This window comes from Manacus candei, unplaced genomic scaffold, assembly GCF_025592945.1.
Source record: "Manacus candei isolate 608988 ecotype Guabito, Panama unplaced genomic scaffold, ASM2559294v1 h1tg000008l, whole genome shotgun sequence".
Lineage (NCBI taxonomy): Eukaryota > Metazoa > Chordata > Aves > Passeriformes > Pipridae > Manacus > Manacus candei.
The window spans coordinates 12786047-12806518 of NW_026138056.1; the positions used below are offsets into that span (position 1 = coordinate 12786047).

Below are 20472 nucleotides of genomic sequence, written 5' to 3' on the forward strand. Positions count from 1 at the left end.
AAGTATTTTTATTCTAATATATAGTTATTTCAAATAGCTATAAACAAACAGCTAAAAAATGAACAGCAAATCCAGTTTAAAAAAACTTTCAGATTTAATGAGCTCAAATGAGGTTAGTAAAACAGAAGTTGAAACAAGATGTGTTCAAAAGAGACTTGTTTGGATTTTATAGTTTGTTTATAAAATAATGTTTATCTCCTCTGAAGTTTTCAAGTGGTTCAAAAGAACAGTTAGTCCATGTGACAGATCTGGAGTTGAGAGGGAAATATTTTTATTCCCAACCTCACAGATGGGTGAATTAGAGCAGAGGATCTGGCACCCTTCTCTGGTGGTGAGCACAGTGAAGAACTGTCTAGACAGAATGGGACTTCCTTGGCATGTAGCAGTGAATTACTGACGGATTCTTTTAATTTTTCTTTTCCCCCCGAAGTTTTCGAATGTGTGTCCAGTCCTTGAGACAAGTTCATATCTATGCAGTTTCCAGTGCTGACTGGTTTTTTATTTAGAAGTGTGCTTTTCAAATTTTAAATTCAGTAACATTTTTCCTGGTATGTTTCAATAAGCAAAATTCAGATCAGGGAATTACTGCAAATGTAGCAACACAGAATTCAGAAGATTTAAAATATTTACTAGCTCTCTGTGAAGAGAAAGGAAGAGGACAGAGGAGCACAAAAGCTTTCCTGAAGCTTCCAAAAAAAATAAACCATATAGCCAAATTCATTTTCCATCTCCTCTTTGCCCACAGAGTTCATCAAGAGGAAAGGTTTGAAGCTACTCCCACTTTAGCACCAAGGCCTGAGCTCCTTAATTGCATTGCTCTGCTTTAGTGTGTATCTGTTCCTTAAAAGCAAACAGGCTTATGGCACAAGATCCTTTCCACGACCCCACTGAACCAAGGGTGACTACACGAAAAAGAATGTGTAGGTCCAATTTTCCCCTCTAACATAATTTTCTCTCCCCTGGGTTTTTGTACTCTGGGCCTAGGATAGTGACTAGTGTCAACAAGGTGAAGAAAGAGAGGAAGTTCAGACTGGGAAGGGGGAGAAATATTTCACAGAACCATAAAATGGTCTGGGCTGGAAGCAACCTTACGAATCATCTAGTTCCAACCCCCCTGCCATTGGCAGGGACACCTCCAACTACACCATTGCTCAGAACCCCATCCAACCTGGCCTTTAATAATTCCAGGGATGGGGCATCCACAAGTTCTCTGGTCAACCTGTTCCAGTGCCTTACCATCCTCACAGTAAAGACTTTCTTCCTTTTACCTAATTTAAACACACCCGCTTTCAGTTTAAAGCCATTCCCCCTCGTTCTACCATCACATGCCCTTCTAAAAAGTCCCTCTCCAGCTCTCCTGTAGGCCTCATTTAGGTACTGGAAGGCTGCTATAAGGTCTCCCAGGAGCCTTCTCTTCTCCATGCTGAACAACCCCAGGTCTCTCCCCTTGTCTTCATAAGAGAGGTGCTCCAGCCCTCCTATCATATTCACATCCCTCCTCTGGACTTGCTCCAGCAGGTCCATGTCTTTCCCGTACTGAGGACCCCAGAGCTGGATGCAGCACTCCAGGAGGGGTCTCACAAGAGCAGAATAGAAGGGAGAATCACCTTCCTCAACCTGTTGGGTATGCTTCTTTTGATGCAGCCCTGGATATGATTACCTGCAAGTGTATATTGTCAGCTCATGTCCAGCCTCTCATCCACCTGCGCCCCCAAGATGTGCATCTTTAAGTGATTAATTAAGTCAATTAATGAATTAAGTGATTAATTAAGTGAAACCCAGCCTATGGGAATAAGACCTGCCATACCTCTCTGTCAAGCCCAGCTGCTACAGTGATAATATCACCGGTTTCGTTGTTGATTGTAAACATGTTTGGAGAAGGGCTGCTCGGAGCCTGTGACAAGATTCTGTATCTCAGCATCCCATTCTGTGTATTGGGATCATCAGCATCGATGGCAGTAACAGTCATCACGTAGGTTCCTAGCAGCAGGATAAATAATTGATGTTATATAAACATTTTACACTCAGATTACACAAGATCACTTTACAAGCAATGGTCAAAGCATGTATTTCTTTTGGTAAACTCTACACATTCCTTCCTTACTTAAAACAAACTAACTAAACTCAAGACTCACCAACAGAGTAATTAAAATACATAAGAGGAGATAAAAATACTCTGTGTTTATAAAATATCAGATTTGCTTATAAGTGAAGAAGCTCCATAAACAATGAAATCCTACAATTCTGCCACAAATAACATTTCTGTAACAACAACATCTCATGTTTAGATACAAATGTGATTAACTGGGCCAAAGGAAATATACTTAACGTTCAGAATTGGTGCACGTACTGATAGTGACTGAAAACCAATATAAACAATACTCTTTCAAAGGTCTTTGAGATGTATCTCAAACGCCAAGTCAACACTGTGAAGTGAGAAAACCCATTTCTTGTACTAACCTTTCTAAAAAATTCATTTTGCAGTACTGACAAATTAAGGAAGTGGCTTCAGCCATACTGCAAACTTTAGTCTGAGCTGATTAGAATTTTAATGAGATCTGAACAACACTTAGGTTTTCTTGAGAATTCAAATGACATTGATTTCAAATCCCAGTATTTCAAAAGCCTCTGAGAATCAGAACTAGATCTGGATTTGGTGACATTTCCGAAGTCTCTTATACCCTGACCTGTCAACTAAATGAACATCAATGTCTATCATAACAATAAATGTAAGAATTCTGACATTATAAATAGGATTTTCAAAACCACAACCCAAAACTTATAATCTTAAAGCCTTTCCTGCTTTAGGTTACGTATATAGCAATTTCGTCTTTTGGAAATGAATCTTAGCATGCTAAAAAGTGAATTTTAAAAGGGTGAAATAAGAAGATAGTATCTGAGATTTTGTTCCTCACACTAAGACACCTTTGAAAGTATTACAAGGTCTGAAGGCACTACCTTCATCACCTTCAAAATGATACTGTAAATATGATACTACAAAATGATACCCCCATCTCTCAAAAGCCCATGTATTACCTGGCTTGGATCCTTCAGGGACTGTCCCATTCCAAACCTGGTGTAAGAATTCAGGTCTATTGTCATTCATGTCAATGACATTAATAACAATGTCAATAGGATTTTCCACCTGGTTTCCATTTACATCCACTGCGTGTGCTCTCAGCTGTAAAAATCATTAAAAGTATTAGAATTTGCACAAATAGATATAATAATGGTGACAGGAAATTTCAGGCCAGACATTTTTAGCTCAGTGTATTTTTTTATCCATCACTGTTCCCTCATATCGAACTTTTAAGTTCTCAACTTGCTAATGGAACTGCTTTTCAGACTTCTAAAGTATCTTAAGTTGCAGACTTCTTTAATTTGCTGAAAATTATCTTAGATCATGTAATTATGATTACTACCAGTGGCTACTGCCACATATAATTCTGTTTTTAATAATGACCATTAGAATACAGACTCTAAAAAATATGCAGATTTATATTAAACAGGAAACATCTTACAACTGATAGGGAAGGAACACTTTCAAAAATTCTTTACTGATATTACATATATTGGATAGACATGAATGCACAGAAAAAACATAGACAATAAATTTGTGTTATCTAAAACACCAAGGTAGGGTTGTGATAAATCACTGTCAGTAAACTCACTGAAATTCTACTCTAAAATTAAGCTGAAGCTAAATTATGGACTGAGTTTAAAAGTTACTGACATACTTAAATTTAATGCCCTGATTCTCAGAAAGAGCTGAATAACTAACTTTGACATCCTAAATTCAAGAGCAAAAAAAAAAAAAGGAATACAGTACTTTCTGAAAATGTAAACCTATGTATTTAGGCCAGAGTGTGGCAACTGATACGAAAAAGAGCAACTTTCTCCTATAGCAGTCCTGCTGATGCCCATTATACATATATACATGCACACACATATCTTATGGCTACAAACCTACTAGAAAGGAGCAAGACAGCATTATTAACTCACCACTCTGTAAATGACTTATATAAATGTAAATTCCCAAGCCAGTAAATCTTGAATCACCAATGTCAAATGCTCAGTAAAAATCTTACTGATGCCAGAGCTGTTGTTGAGAGAGCCTTTCCCCCTCTCCCCTCCTCCCCCATCATCTCCTGCTGTGTCCTCTGTTTGGGAGCAGCACTCAAAGGGCTTCCCGGAACACAAGGCAAGGAGCGTTTTAATCCTCAACATGCTGGAAAACTCTCTCTAGGAGCTGCGCAACTTCTGTAGTGATTTCAGCATGGTTTCTCAAAAGAACAGACAACTTTGGGTCACAGCCTGGTCCCTTTCCTTGAAACCTTCCTTTTCCTCTAATACTGGAATCTGTGGTCTACTGTGTCAATTTCTTTAGCGCAAAGAATATCATTTTCATAAGCTGACAGACCTAATTTACAATTCCATTAAAATGCTTAGATTTGCCCCTAAAATGAAAATTGGTACGTTATTCTTCCTATCCATTTCTCAAATCACAGCTGCTGCAATTCTTATAGCAGTCACATCCTAATTTGAGTTGTTGAATTAAAAATAAACTTTTGAGAAGTATACAATTCAGTGGAGACTGTGATCAATGGCCTGTATTTGACATATAAGCTACAGTATCAATATTTCAGTCCTTTAAAATTACTTTATCTAAATACACTTAATAACTGTTTACATATGTTAATGCATTTAAGCTGCTTAAATATAGTAAGAGTTAGCCTTATTAACTTCAGTAAATACAAATCTGCTACAAACTCTTCGAATCATATCTCATAGAAAACTAAATGCTGGCTGCTCAAGTCATGTTTGAAGCAGATGTTCATCTTCAATTTGATAATCTGATTTATGGTAAATTAAACTCTTACATGAAAAGAAGCAATCTGTTCCCGGTCTAAAGGCTTTGTCACAGACAGCTGTCCTGAGATGGGGTTGATGATGAAGATGCCTGTTGGAGGTTGGTCAGCGCCCGGGCCCGTCACACTGTACCGTAGCGAAAGGCTTTTATCACGATCGGACCTAATCTACACGTCAAAAAAGATAAAGTTTACATTAGCTACAAACAACCGCTGGATGGGATGGCTGCTGAGGCAAGCAGCAGCTCTGGGGTTTTTTCTCCTCATTTTTTAAGCTAAACCTGTAAAAATAATTATTCTGGAAATGGTATAAGAGTTGGTATAAAGCTTGAAGTTTTCAAAAGCACCCTTTGTTAGAAAGCTGGTCAATCAATTTTTAGAAACTTGAAAATATCCCTGTCTATTTCTCATAATAGAATGAATTGTATTAAACCAAAACAAGTAAGTATTCTTACCTTAAGCAGCATTATTTAGATCTTACAGAAAACATATACTATCATAAAATTATATATGAAATAAAAAGTCTGTTTTGTTTTTTCCCCTCTTCCTGTATCTTCGCAGACCAAAGATACAGACTGTCTTCCACTACTGGCAAAAGCTCTTTAGAAGTTCACCATTTTTGTTTAAAGACTGAACTTTTGTTTCATCTTTTAAGGAAAAAATTGAAGGGTAGCACATCTGTGAGAAGCAGGTGAATCACCAGCATATACATTGACAGAACAGAGCAAAACTGTACCCTATCAACTTGGGCTAATGCTCTGCCAAGTTCCAAGGAATTCATCATGACCAGCCAGTACTAGGATTGGAAGCCAGCCCAGGAGAGGTGCTGGGCTCCTTGCAATGGCCATGTCTGGGCTCTAAAGTCCTGTGGAACAGCTGCTGTTCTCACCCCATCAGATCCTATCCTGGTGTATTCAACTCCTGCTCACGCCCACACCCTTCCCCAGGCAGAGAACTCCAGTGCAGGAGACTGGAGGACTCCTGAACCAACAGAGACACCACTTATTCACTTGAGGAAGTCATCACACCACTCAAACCAAGGTCACCTTGCACCAGTACAAAAGCATAGGGACAACTTAAAACCCAGGAAATTAGAGGCAGCCCAGTATGCTATGCAGAGCTAGTGAAAATAAACCAGCCCAAAAGACTCCAATAAACATTTGGACGATGAACAAGACAGCATTTACACAAAACTTCTTCAAGAGCTCTCAGAGGGACACTGAAACCACACTCCCATTAACTTCCTTACCCTAACTAATTCCTGAGGAAAAGGTCCTTTGGAATTTTCTGGTAGGTTGATTGGAGGAATAACCCAGTCTCTCTTCTGCCTCTTCAAAGGGCTGCTGTGCTTGTATTGTTGCCATGGAAATACGATGTCTTCAATTTTCCTTTGGTCCTTTCCCAGGTACAAGATAAAATTAAGCACATGTTAGAAGGAGAATTACTAGCAGACATCATAAAGTAACTCAGATACAATTACATAATTGACTAAAAGGCCTTCTTTCCTCTCTGTTCATGGAACTGTTTTATTTGCATTCACAGTGCAGTATGAAAATAACCAATATTATTTACAACTGCACCGCAAAATTATAAGAACTCCTTTTTTCCTTATTAAACTTGGAAGAGAAAGGGAATTATAAACCATTTATAACATGGCACTACTGTGTAAACTATTCTGCAATTTCTGAAAAGTAGTTAATATTTTGCAAATTTAATAGTATGCCTTTACGTATTTCTCATTAGCTAGAACTTCAGTTCAGGTAATGTGCTACTGTACACTAAATTTAGATCTGGATGTTCTAAAATATAATTTGAGTTCCGAGAGAAGTTTAATACAAACTGGTAAGGAATGTCTCAAATATTTATGACCCTATTAAATCCCATAGAATTAATGCTGTAATTATTTTAAACCTATGTCAACCATGATGGATGCAGTAGATGACCCACTTTACACACTGGGCATTAATCTCTGCCGGGTGTCAACATTCCCTTCCTATTCCCTTCTGTATCTGCAGTCATTTCATCCTTTGCATGACAGCACACAGAGCTAGCATGCCTAAGGTTGGAGAAAGGGTGACAAAAATGCTTTCCAAATATTTTAAAAGAAAAACTTTTTTTTTATTTTAATTGACTATGTTACAAAGTATAAACAGATGCCCGACTGAAGGCCAAGTTCTACTACACTACATTCTGTTGATGGTAAGGATACCTGAACCATGTCTTTGGAATGAACAGGGCATGCTCTGGCATATCTAAGCATCTGCTCTTTTACTACACTTCCACGAACAGAATGACAGTATTTCCATTGTTAAAAACAAGCCTTAGCAGATTTAACACAATCATTGCGTAAGCAAACAAAAAAATGAGGATTACACAGCACTGGTCTCCAGTGTGTTCTCAGGAAAACTGTCTTGCATAACCGCATCGTCTATTTTGACATTATGCTTAAATCTTTAATGTGTACCTATTACAGGAATGTTAATCTATGAATAAATTTTGTTCTTTATCTGTAAACTAAGCATTTTAAAAGAGAAGGCAAGAAACAGCAGGCAGCAAGTAACAGAAAGAGGTAGACAACCTAATATGCTTTCCTAAAGTAAAGACGCTGGTAATTGCATATTGTTATGTCTGAGTTTTGTTATAGTAAGTGGTTTATCCTATGGTAGCTTCCAGCAGAGGGAGACTATCTTCCTTAACAAGTAAGTGCTGGAATCATGAATAATTAATACAATCTCCAATTTGATTATGACAGGACAAGACAAAGCCAATATTCCCTGCCAGAACTGCTTTCCTGCTTACTGCTGTAAATCTACAGCTCCCATCTAATAAATGTGACTGATGCATTCTATCACAGATTTGTTTATTTTCCGGTTACATTTAACCACTTGAATAAATACTATAATACTTCCAAGAAATTTAAAATAAAGAAATGGCTGTGTGAGATTTAAATTCAGGTATAAATCTCAAACTATACAAACAAAAAGCTCAAACATAAATGAATCCTATACAGTTAAACAGGCATGCCTTTCCATGCCTTAGCAAAGCTACAGAGTAAGACTACAGAAGTTCCTTCTGAAGCTCCAGCTTTGTATGCACCAGGTGCCCATTAATAAGCTGGCTCATGGAGAGGTACATGACAGGCAGAGTCAAACCCCCTATTTTTATGCCTGTTTGTAGAGCTACATTTACACATGCTGTATTTAGTTGCTGTTTTACCTTTTCTGAAGCCCCTGTGAAGGCTGGTTCAGGGGTTAGCTTCACTCTCATTTGCCATTCTTGCTGGGTTTCCTTGTCTTGAGCAGACACAACAAACTCTGTGGGCTCTGCTGAAAGTTGAAAGCTTCGCTCTGCATAGACGACACCATCTTCACCTACTCTGAAATCCGGCTCACTGCTTCCAAAGTCTATTTTTTTGTTTCCATCACAGCTTTGAAACCTCACTGTAAAACAGACACAAAATGATGAACAAAAAAAAATGAAAAAGCGGCCCACTTGAACTCAGTGTGACATACAATGCATTAAGAACAAATTCAAAAGCAGAAATACTTAACTTGTAATCGCTATTATCACATGCAATTATGAGTTAAGACTTGTACTTTAGTGGTCAGTCCACATAACAATGGTATTCTTCTGTGGACTGCTAGGCAGAGATTTTAAGTCTAGACAGACTGCCTTCCTCACAAAGATCGACCCCCCCCACCAGCAAGAAAACCATCTCCTTCCATGTTGGTTTTCAGTGGATGGCTGCAGCGGTTTGTACCTCAAGCTTCATAAAGATTCAGTCAAGTCAATTCAGTAAAAACACTCAAAAAATTTAATTACACTGTAACCATGATTTCAAACACAATGTTCCCTGTCAATACGGTTATGACATAAATCTAGAAATCTGTTAAGAGATAAAGTTCTGTGCCCAGCTCAGCCTGCAATCCAGCTGTGTCATCTCAGGTAGGTTATTTAGGAGTGCGGGGGCTAAGTTTCCTCGTCCCTCATCAACAAGATGGGGGAGGCAGTAAATACTTACCTCACAGAAAAAACCTAAGTTAAAGACCTTGCCTTTTTTATTTATTTTTTAAAGCTATTTTGTGTACTACACATATCCATTAGTCTACTTAGGAGTTACCTATTCTTGTTTAATTCCCTTCCTTCTTCCTTCTGTCATGTCTGAAAGATGCACATTGGAACAAGAAGTCAGTAAAACCAATTGTATAGATAATGATGCAAAGTGCACAAAACAGAACTGGTAACAGGATACTGCCTTCTTTACCCAATTCTTTTCACCACCACTTATCTTCTGGATGACTGTAAATAATAATAAGCAAAAAAATGGAAGTGTGCTTTTATAATCAATGATCATTCTTTAATGTTTCCAAGGCATTATGAAATATTTTGATTGTATGAGAAACAGAAATGCAAAACATCATTATGAAGGTTGTGCTGAAATTCACATAGTGAAGATGAAATGACGCTTTATGCCTCATTTCAGTTACTGGACTTTTTATATTGTGCTAAACCATGCACAAACTATTTAGCTGCAAAACCTAAAGGTCCCTTTCAAGAAAAATTGCTACTAAATGTCATGCATCATACACTTTCTCCTGTAATGCACTGTTTCCAGGAAGGTACTGAGAAGAAGAATCATACTTTTTTGTATTTGAACGTCAAGGATCGAGATGATGTTCAGGTGACAGACTAAATTTCTTTCCTTATTGCATTCTTTCTGTTTTCCAGAATCCCCCATTTGCCCTCTCCTGACAGAAAAGACTTAAGTCTTTCTTTAAGACTTAGTACTTTAGAAGGGCTCAGCAGGTACAAAAACGAGACAAAGCACAGCACTTCTCCAAATAAATGATACAGCATCAACCTTCTTAATAATGAACTTGCTGGACTGGGCAGGGATACTGCTCTTTCCAGATGGCTCGCAGAATTTGAAGGTCTTCCCCTGTGAAATGCCAGCCTCACTTTGGGGAGAAGAGCATGCCATGTCCACAAAACACTGAAGGCTGGAAAAACAATCTGCCTGGGTAAAAGGCTGAAGCCTCACCAGCAGGGCTCCTCCTGTAATCCTTCTTGGAGATGTTGCTTCAGGTCTTCCTCATAAGCAAAGAGAGTGCTTTTTTGAAATTCTAACACTCAGCCTCTCACGTAAGTTTTCACATATATTACTCTCTAAGCAATCCCTGTGGCTCCTCAAGTCCATCCTACCTGATTCATCAAGTACAATGACTTCCTTTCCTATGATCTACAAGCTACAGGTCTGCAGGATTTGGAGAAGGTGACAGAACTGCTTTGCTGTTCACATGGGAAGAGAAAATTGACAGGTAGAAGGTCCAGCTCCCAGATGTTGACCCATTCTTTTCAAAATAAGCCTTGCAGCTTGAGTCAGCTTTCTGAAATACTATGTTGAAATGCAACAGCCAACTGAGAAAAGGGATGATTCTAAGACAAGGATATAAAACTACCAGTTAAAACAGCTATTGCAGTACCTAGAAATCATTACCACAGTCCTAATTTTGTAATTCTGATTGTCCAACTTTTTGAGCTGGACACACTGTATTGCCTAACACAAAAATAAAAAGATGTCCAAGAAGAGCTTACTCAAAAGGTACTACATTTAATTATTTAAGAAGTTAATGACAGGTCTACCAACAGTGCTACTTGTACTTGGTTTCTGAGGCACAGACCACCCAGACCCCAGCAATAAAGGAAGCTGAGCATCCTTGAAGTGCCATCACTTTTTACAAACAAAACCCTCAGAAACAGTTCACATTGAGAGACTAAGTCAAAAAACCAATCAAACAAAAAAACCAACCACACTAAAAACACCAACCCCCCCCCCCAAATAAAGCCAGGCAGCAATAGCTCTGTGCCTCTGTTGACCTCTCAGCTATGACTTCTCTCCAAATCTGCTCTTCAAAAGAGTGTCCTGACTGAAAGAATGAAGAGTGAGCCACATCCTCCTCTGGCTCTTCTCTGACTTACTTCTGAAAAGTAGGGAGTGGGAAAGAGAATGAATATTAATCTAAACTTTGATCATTATTGTTTTGCAAAAAGGTAAAAGCTAAAATGAGTATCAGCCATTAAGGTCCAAAAGATTAAGATATCACAGCCATATTTTATAAAAAATTATTATCCATCTATTACAGAGTAACATACTTTATTCATTTTAGATTTTCGAACTTATAAAGAAGAGGATTCCTTCCTCTCCCATCTTCTTACATATAGACTCCAGCAACAAAAAATATAAAACCAAGAAAAAAACACCCTGCTAGCCACTTCATTGATATTCTTCCTCCAGGCAACAGTAAATTACGAAATTCAATGAAAATCCCTTTCCTTTGACAGTATCCTGGTAAAAACGTATAAAATTGTCAATGCTTTGTGAGAATTATTCTCCCTTTGCAAGGAGTACATATTATCAAATTATACTGAAGTATAACCATCTATAATTAAATTCCCTTGGCAGAGTACAGGTTGTGCAGTAGCTACTCTCCCCCCAGCCGCATGGTTATCAGTCTCGTAAATTTGATTCAGATCACTTTGCTTCATTTTTCAGTGTTCAACTAGTATGAACAAAGAGTGATTTCTGACAGTGGCTTTTTAGGCAAAGATTTTTTTCAAAAATGCTACAAGGGATATTTTTTTTGTACCGTGGATAATGACTGTTTCTGCAACTATGTTCTTTCTAACAACCACAGGAAAGGGAGGCATGCTTTCCATAAGTCACTTTGCATTGACCAATCAATCACAGGGATTCTTTTCACTTAAAAAGAAGGTTAACAAGATACATTATGCAGAATCTTAGTCACTTTGTATGCAGCAGAAAGAGATTAATTATCTGATTTTACTGGTTTTTAATAACACTGCATAAATGATCAGATGTGAGTATCACAATCTGTAAAAATAACTTGTGGATTTTTAAGTATTTCTCATCTGAGTATCTTGTGCATCTTCTGAAAGTATCTACTTTTTAAAAGTATATTATCTGAAAGCCATAGAAAGTATTAAATCATAATAGGAAATATATTGTTTCAATTTTAAAGAGAATACCTTTAGTCAGATCAAGGCAGTAATATGCAACATGGGAGTAAATGCAATCAGTTCCCAGGCTCAAAATACGGCTGTGCACAAGGATTTATAAAACTAGGGTCTTTAAACAAAAGAAAAATTTTATTTCTTAGTATAAGATTATTATTAAATACTATACCCTAAGACAAAAACCCATTAGTATCCTAATTTGTGAGTCTTTCTTTTCCTGTCCTAAACCCAAGACAAGTATATATTACTGAAGCAAGAATAAAAGAGAACCTCTGACTGCAACATTCTGAAATTAAAATCTAAAGCTACGTGGTATGAAAGGAAGCTCTCAGTTTAACACTCTTGCATGGAAGTAATTACAACATATGCATACATATGTAGTGTACAAAACGTTAAGAACTAGACATGCAAATTCATTTAAAGTGCACTAGAGATCTCTACCACTCATGCTCAGGTCTAATGAAATGAATGATTCATAGTACCTACAAAATACATGTCTAAGTCTAACCTCATGTACCTGACTAGTAATCTTCAATTACTTAGAACCATTTCTCCGACAATAAAAAACCTTTTTCAGTTACTTATGTTGGTTTGCACTCTTCGACACCTTGCTTCTGCTCTTTTTCTCTTAGGCAAATAACATCAGAATTACTTGATCCAAGCAAGGACTGAGCAAAAAAATTATATAATGGGCTATATTATTAACATAAATTTTTCATGAACATACTTGTGTATAATATAGAATATTAATACCGCATTTTCTTTACTTTCTTTGATTGCAAGACAAGTTGCAGTGAGTTTGCCATCTGGATTTTTTGTGCTTTGAAAATATTCAATTCACTTCTAGATAACATCCACATGCAAACAAACAAGTGTGCTTCCTGCTGGAAATTTGCTGGAATGGTGTTAATCCTCTTGAATGCTCTTCTCAATGCCTAAGCATTGACCTGAAGGCAAAGGCTCAGTAAGAGGACATTATGGAAATTGCAATGAATGCCAAGTGATAACAACACATGTACTTCAGCAATACAGTTGAGACCGTTCATCATAAAATGGAAAACCTAAGGGTATTTAAACCACTCGGAATCATTCTGCAGCAGACAAAATAAATAGAACAAGAAAGTATCTTAGACACAACTACCTACTAGATACCACTTTTACCTTTGATAGAACGAGAAATTATATGGAAACATTCTCCTTGAACTGTCTAGCTATTTGTATACTTAATATCTGAACGCTACTTTCTCCAAGAACTCTGTATTTAACAAGTCTTCTCAGACAAGAGAAGCAGGAGAAAACTACACAGAAACCCTCACATAATCTCCCCCTTACTTTATAAATTAGTAATTTATTCAGACTGGTTACTTCTGTATCTGTAAGATGATCTGCTAGTCCTACTAAAACAGTGCACATGCTCGTATTTCAGTTCATGGCTTGTTGGAGTGGCATGTGAAATGCCCCTGAGACATCCTTTACTACAATTATAGACGACCTTCAAGAGAAGTGGGGTTTTGACATCACAGTGAACTGTTACAATGACAAAGAACTGAACTACATTCTAACTTGCCTTTTCCATCACCAGCAGCACCTTTAAAGTGGATCTGATTTTAGAACTTCCTGAAACTAGCTTAAAACAATTATTTAATATTTGATTTTTGATACATGGGTGGTCTACAGCAGCCAGAAAAATGTCTTGTTTTCAGTTGTAAGCTGAGAAAAATAGCTACTTGCTGATTCAAAAGACATATGGACTATAATCAGGTTATTTTAGGCAATGGTCATTTTCCTACCGGTATAGTTACTCAATTTGTCATTATACTCTTTAGAGACAATTCAATACACCAGCATTGTTTCTAAAAGGTTCTTCTAGTCTTTCATTTTTAATTCCCTTTCTTTTCTACTTTTATATTCATGCACTTAGTTTATCCTGTACTCCAGACCATCCAGAAAAATCTCAAAGAGATTACTCATTTTGAGCCTTTCTGGAGTAACCAACCTGCGACACTTCAAAAGAAAGCCGGGCTGTCAAAAGGCAGCTACTCACCACTTCCTGAAGGGCAAGTCTGCTAATTCAGTAATTGCTTTTGAAGATCTCTGCCTTTCTGCTGAGCACTGCGTTCTACCACCCCAGCCCATGCCAAGTAGAGGGCTGTTTCAGCAGGTCACACAAACCCAATTGGAGTTTTGCCACTTACTGAGGGCCGAATACGGCCATTTGCTTCTAATTCCTAATTTCATTTGTCTTCAAAAGCTTTAAAACCTGGTGCCATGTGAAAGTCAGGTTATGAAGCTCACAAGAGGTGAAAAAAGCATCACATCAAAAGGTTTCAACTGAGATAAAACTAGGGATACATTCAAGCTATTAACCAACTTTAGGTGTTTCATGATCTGACTAACAGCAGCTTAACTTTCTACATTTCCATGCTGTACTGTTTGTTTAATTGTCTATTCAGTTAGGAAAATAATAATTAAAAGGAAAAGTGATATGCAAGACTTCAGTTTAATTCATACTGTACGCTGTTTTCATTAGCTGAAAGCAGTTTGAGTGATCTGCAGCAGGCCTAAGGTAAAACCTAGTACTAATATATGACTTTACCTTGTGGAATTAGGATGTTAAGTAAGTAGTATACTGCACAAAAGCTATAAAGTTTCATGAAAAGGTTTATGATATGCTGGTAAAAATAACTCGTGCTGGTTACTATAACTATGATTCAATGCAATTCTCTCTCCTGCCCCACTCCCCAGACTACTAGTTCTAAATAGATAAATATGCACATTTCCCAAAATAACGTACTTTTAAAGCAATCTGGCAGCCTACATGACAGAATGATAGTGGACATAGACTTCACTCTCCCTATCTCTGCAACATTTTTTTTTCGTTCTTAATTTTTACAATTACACTGAGATTTTTTTCTTTTAAAGTATTTTGTTGCAGGGTACAATTGGGAAATATTAAAGTTCTGTCATACCTAACAGGACTTCTTCCTCATAAACCCTAATAACTCAAACACAAATGCCTATTTTTAAAGTATTTTCTTTCACAGGTGGCTATCACCAGACTTCCCGATTTCTGTATTCACAGGGAAAGGCTCAACACAGTTCTTTAATAAAATGCCATCTAGTTTCCAGTTCCCATAATCCTTTTTGTTTACAGAACAAAGTCGTAACAGGCATGCCAGAATGAAAATGGGGATAATGTTCTTTCTATTCGATAGAAATGCCTCTGCAGCTTTTCAGTATGGGAATACTAGCCATCAGCAAAACACAGGACTGGTATCTCAAACAGAGTCCAAATTATATCTGATTCACTGACCCTTTTCAGTCCTTGCCTCTACCACTCACTGGCACAAAGATCTTCCGCGCTTTCACACCCCTTTTGTCTTTAGTTCAGAAAAAATAAAATGCAGAAAAAGAGAATAAACATCTTCAAGAAGGGGAAGTACTTATATTTCGACAACTGCTTTTGTTTTAAAACACAAAAAGGTTTCTTTCCCTTTTCTTCCACTCTGTATTGTTTAAGGTAGTTTCACTACAGAACAGCCTATAGGCCCCTGCAGAGTTCTATGCCAGCCTTTTTCTAAATGATGCTAGCTGAAAGAAAACTCAGTAATAAATGTCATTTCTGTACTCGAGAGTACGCAATGCACCTTTAATACTTTCCCAAGTATACCATTCTACACAGTAATAAAAAGAAGGATTAAACACTAATCTCTTATACCCATAATGCATCAACTGACTACACCTGCTAAAATCCAACTTGGTAATTAAAAAATATATCTACTTAACAGCCAAACCAGGAGACTAAAGGGAAAGTACTGTCTCTGCAGACAGCTAGCAGAAAACAGTTGCAAAATTGAGGCACTTAACAGAAACCTATTTTTACCCCTATTCATTTTTATGTGACCTTAAGCAGTGTAAGAAACAAATACCTACAATTATGGTGCAGCAATTAAAGGGCAGTTTTAGAGCTACAGTAATGACTTAAATATCTAGTAAAAACCAGATAAGCAGCTTTCCCTTTTAGTCTATCTTTAGAAAATGCAAAAAAAAAGTTAGTTTTCTCTTTTTTTTTTTTCCCGTTTCTTTTCCCTTGCTAGCAATAAGTAGAGCGAGAACAGAGAATAGATGCCTTTATATGTCCCCTTTGCCAACTGCTCCTGGCCTGAAGTTCTTATATGCTTCACGTTTCAAGCTTTTTTCCTAGCTTTTCTTTCTTTCTTCTTCCTCCTCCCCATCTCTTCAGGTGTTCTGTTTTCTAGTTTTTTAAACTTACTTTATTCCCTGATGCTCTCATTTTTCCTGTTCCCACTTTCAACTGTGCTCCTGACCAAAGTGCCAAAGCTTTACTAATTTCAGGCTGCAGCTCAGGCTTCAAGTACACCTAGGCAGAAGGATAACTGGAGGGCTGTCTTTACAAAAATAAACAAATGAACTACATAAATAAATATGCAGGCTCCTGGAGTTTCTGTAAAGAAGCAGAACTTGCTGAAATATCAAAAGGGTGCATACTTTCAAATGAGCTGATGATCTGTTTCATGAATGCAACCGCTCAGCAGTTTTAAACAGTGGTTTAAGTCCCCACACTAAAAGGGGTTTAGGAACAACAACAGAACATAGGAAAGAAGCATATATTGCTTTTAGGCTATATGTCACTTCTTACTATGAAAAGAAATACAATAAAATAAAAATAGGGTGGTTTCTCATTAAATTACAGGACTGCTCAGGCAGAAGTGAATGTTGTATTTGCATTGCATTGCATCAAACAAAAATTCCCAGCACTGACAAAATGGCAGTGATCTGGTTGATATTCCTTGCCTCCCATTTAAAAAAGAAATGTCTTGAAGCAGATGCAAGAACATTCAATATTCTGTATTCTGCTGCATACCCCACAATACCACCTGTTGCTTGGGACCACATTTTGCAGTCCCTCCCATGTGGCTATGGACACTGTGAGGGGAAAGGGAACAACTTTCCCTAAACTTGCCTTTCAGCTTCACAAACCAGCACACATTTGAATGCGATGATCCTCCACAAACATCAGTACAGATTTTCCTCTCCTTCCTTCCTTCCTTCCTTCCTTCCTTCCTTCCTTCCTCTGTCTGGTCTGTCCAACACTGGTGGCTGTTGTCCCTCTCTCACATGTCATTGCTCTCGGCACGCAACAGTCTAATTTTCCAAAGCTGCAATTATTCTTTATGACTTTTAAAAGGTCCTTAGTCATACTCTAGTTACCGCAGAAGCTCTGCATGTCACTTCGTTCCTAAAAGATGAATGCTGTTATCTCAGGGGGGAACCTGGAGAACCTTCCAGCCAACAGAGCTGGATATGGGCCCAACTGCATGAGCATCCCCACAGCAAACAGCAGGTACAGCCGATCTCAAAGCAGAATCATTGTGTAACACAGGGATGCTCATTACCTCAGCAAATGGTAACGGTGAAAAAATACTCTATTTGTTTGAACACTGTGCTTTTGTACCTAACAGGGGCAAGAAACCTGCCAGTTGCCAAAGGGAGTGGAAGAGACAGCAGAGACAGCCTAGCAGTATTTACACTGATGTGGTTAGATAGCCATAAAAATCATAAATCCCATGGATTACACTATCACTGGATCATGTCCAGTAGGCCTCAGGCAGAAAACTAGTTGGCATGGCAGCTTAATAGAATCTAGTCAGACCTCAGGTTTTTATCATTATTATTTTTAAACAGAGATATCTGACCTTAAAAATAAAAAAAAAAGCACTTGGTGACTGGTGCAGGCTAGTACAGAGTATTTCACAGGCAGGCCACAGTAGTGCTTCCCATAACAAAGTAGAGAACTCAAAAAGCTAGGGCGGTATGTCTGTCTCATCATAAGGGTGTCCCTGTGGGTAAAAGTAACGTCTAGATGGGTATCCTCTCCTTCTGTGTATCGCTTTCAACATTTAAAATGGAAAAGGTGACATGCTAATAAATCATTAATTGATTACCAATAAAGAGGGGGAAATATCAAGAGAACTATCAGGATTTCACCTATTTGAAGATAACTCTTTTATTTGGATGATTCATACATCTTGTTATAGCATCTCTCCAAATACGCCTCATGTTTCCCCTAGTTCCAATAAATGTGTGTACACACCTTAAAAATAAACGAAGGACCACTAGTATTAAAATGAATCAGAAATATACAGGAAATTACTTGACACTGCTGAACATGGAAGTTTACCTAAAACATTGCAACACCATAGGAAAACTTCAGTGTTGTAATCAATCCACACATGGTAGCAAAGAGTAATTAGTACATATTCTACATGTTTTTCCTCATGAGCTAAAATAAGTACAATGATCAGGAAAAAAAAATCCAGTGCTGGAATACTTTTTAGTGGCAATTAGTGAAGGCTCACAGATGATTATTAATTACTTATATCTTCTTGGTTGATTACCTAAACCATATTCTCAATGAGACAAAAACCACCCATCCTTGCAGGGTCACCAAAACTCAACAGCACAAAAGGAAAAAACAAAAGAGGAAGAGAAACTTGGCTTCTTTGGGTCTAAGCTGCAGTCGGGACCCCAGACTCGAGTCTTTTCAAATTACTGTTTTATTTCATGTATGGTCTACCTGACTCTAGATAAGTTAGAGAAATACTAGCTGCAAGCAGAAATAGTATTGTTACTTTATGTTTGACTGCACCCTACAGTGCAAACTCATTAAAATGACCAACATGAGGTCACTTGTGTACAGCTGACACAGTTTAAGTCGAAATTCAAGTGACGCTACTTTCCTTCAAGATCTTTTACCATTCTTTGAATACCTTGTCTAGGCATTACAAAATTAAGAGGCTAAGATAATCCCCTTAAATTTAAATTGACAGTAATAGAATTGACAGAAATAAAAAAGGTGTTCCATCAGGAAAAAAAAAAACCACTGATAAAAACCATTTTCTTCACAAAATGCAGACAAGCATGACAGCAGCACAACACGGTACCAGGGTTATTATAGAAAAGGGAAAAAGAAAATAAACCTTTGGATAAATATACAGACAAATGAGAGAGATACACACAGACTTTATTCAAAACAGAACTTTCAATACAGTCACTGCAAAATTAAGACATACTTAAGGATCCTAAGCCAAGACAATGCTGTGCAAATTTATGCAATTTATTCCAGGTGGAAACAGAAGAGATAGACCTGGCTGAACAGACTCTTGTTTAACAGTCGTGATTCAGTCTAGTCACAGAAGAACACAGAATAAAAAGAACAGATTTTCTGATATATTTGAAGATACACTGCCTATGATAAATGCAGTTTTTTTCTTTTTTTTTTTTGTGTGTGTGTCTAGACTTTCCTGTGGGCCTTGTGAGCACAAAACACAAGACACTTGACATTCAAATTGTGTTAGATTGGAATAATGCCTGAAAATAGCAGGGGCTTGACTGATTGAACTAGAACTGAAAATTCTACTTTTAGCAAAGCCTAAGGATGAGAGCAGGATATTACCTTTCTGAAACCCTTTGCTGGATTGAACAGTTACATGAGCTTTGAGACCAAAGATTACAGTTATAAATATCTCAATGAAAACCCCACATGTGATAATGGCTCTTAAAGGGAATCATTAGGATTCATTTCTGGATGTGGCAATTAACCTATTACTGTCCGAGTCAAGACTGCTTTGTTGAAAAGCAGTGAGCTATTGCACTCTATGCAGTCTTGATTTTTCAATTATTAGTCACGACATTCTAAGATTCTTAGTAAAGATTACGCAGCAACACCCTCTAAATGCCTAGACTGCAAAGTGTCTGGTGATTATTTCTACAGCAATCAGTGTAATGGGATTGATCCTTGACCAGAGTCCTAGGTATAAGATGAAAATAGTAATAACTTCTAACATTTAGATAAGTCAAACACAGTCCAAGTACCTGAATAATGGAAACATTCAATGGTAACTTGCCGAATCAATGCATCACAAAAATGAAACTAATTTTCCTTTAGAAACCCAAGTACTGTCTTATTCCAATAGGAGGGCACTCCTTGCTTTGCTTACCACAACACTAAATACTCATTTCCAAAAGGAATCTGAGTGGAAAAGCCCCATTGTAATAAACATTTCAACATTTCAATGGCTACTTCAACTGCCATCGGTATTCCTCTCCATTTTCCTCAAATAGGCACCTGTGGCATTCACTCACAAGAACAAACATCTCTTTTCACTTCCTCTCCCCCAAAACAATGTCAGTTTGCAAAGGGAATAGAGAAAGCTATGATACACTTGCTGTGTACTTCAGAAAATACTACCCAGTGTGTCCTACAGTGATGACTGCTGATCGAGAGATATTTTTCCTTATGTTAAGCGTTACCATGAACATTGTGTGCTAAGATCACCGAAATGCTGTACTTTGATAGCTAATATAAGCAGATTCGTGATCTATCTAAACAATTGTGAAAGTTCCTCATGACAAAATTCTATCCTTTCTTGGTGCATGATGCACAGCTCCTCTCCAATACTATAACCCAGGCATGGCTTTGTAGGCATGTGAAAATGCTTTCAGTCCATAAATGCAATTGCTTCACCTAAAGAGAGAAGACAAAGTC

The 20472-nt window shown here is 37.6% G+C and overlaps 1 protein-coding gene across 4 annotated transcripts in view; it reads right to left on the minus strand.

The window, feature by feature from the left end:
• Positions 1 to 20472, minus strand: part of CDH2 (cadherin 2) — a 118859-nt gene that overhangs the window by 31014 nt on the left and 67373 nt on the right. For all 4 annotated transcript variants that reach the window (XM_051774881.1, XM_051774889.1, XM_051774897.1 and 1 more), the window contains exons 3-7: positions 8085 to 8308; positions 6118 to 6264; positions 4881 to 5036; positions 3037 to 3181; positions 1808 to 1980 (exon numbers count right to left, since the gene is read on the minus strand). In XM_051774881.1, the coding sequence (XP_051630841.1) occupies positions 1808 to 1980; positions 3037 to 3181; positions 4881 to 5036; positions 6118 to 6264; positions 8085 to 8308 (845 nt within the window). The remainder of the gene's footprint in view (positions 1 to 1807; positions 1981 to 3036; positions 3182 to 4880; positions 5037 to 6117; positions 6265 to 8084; positions 8309 to 20472) is intronic.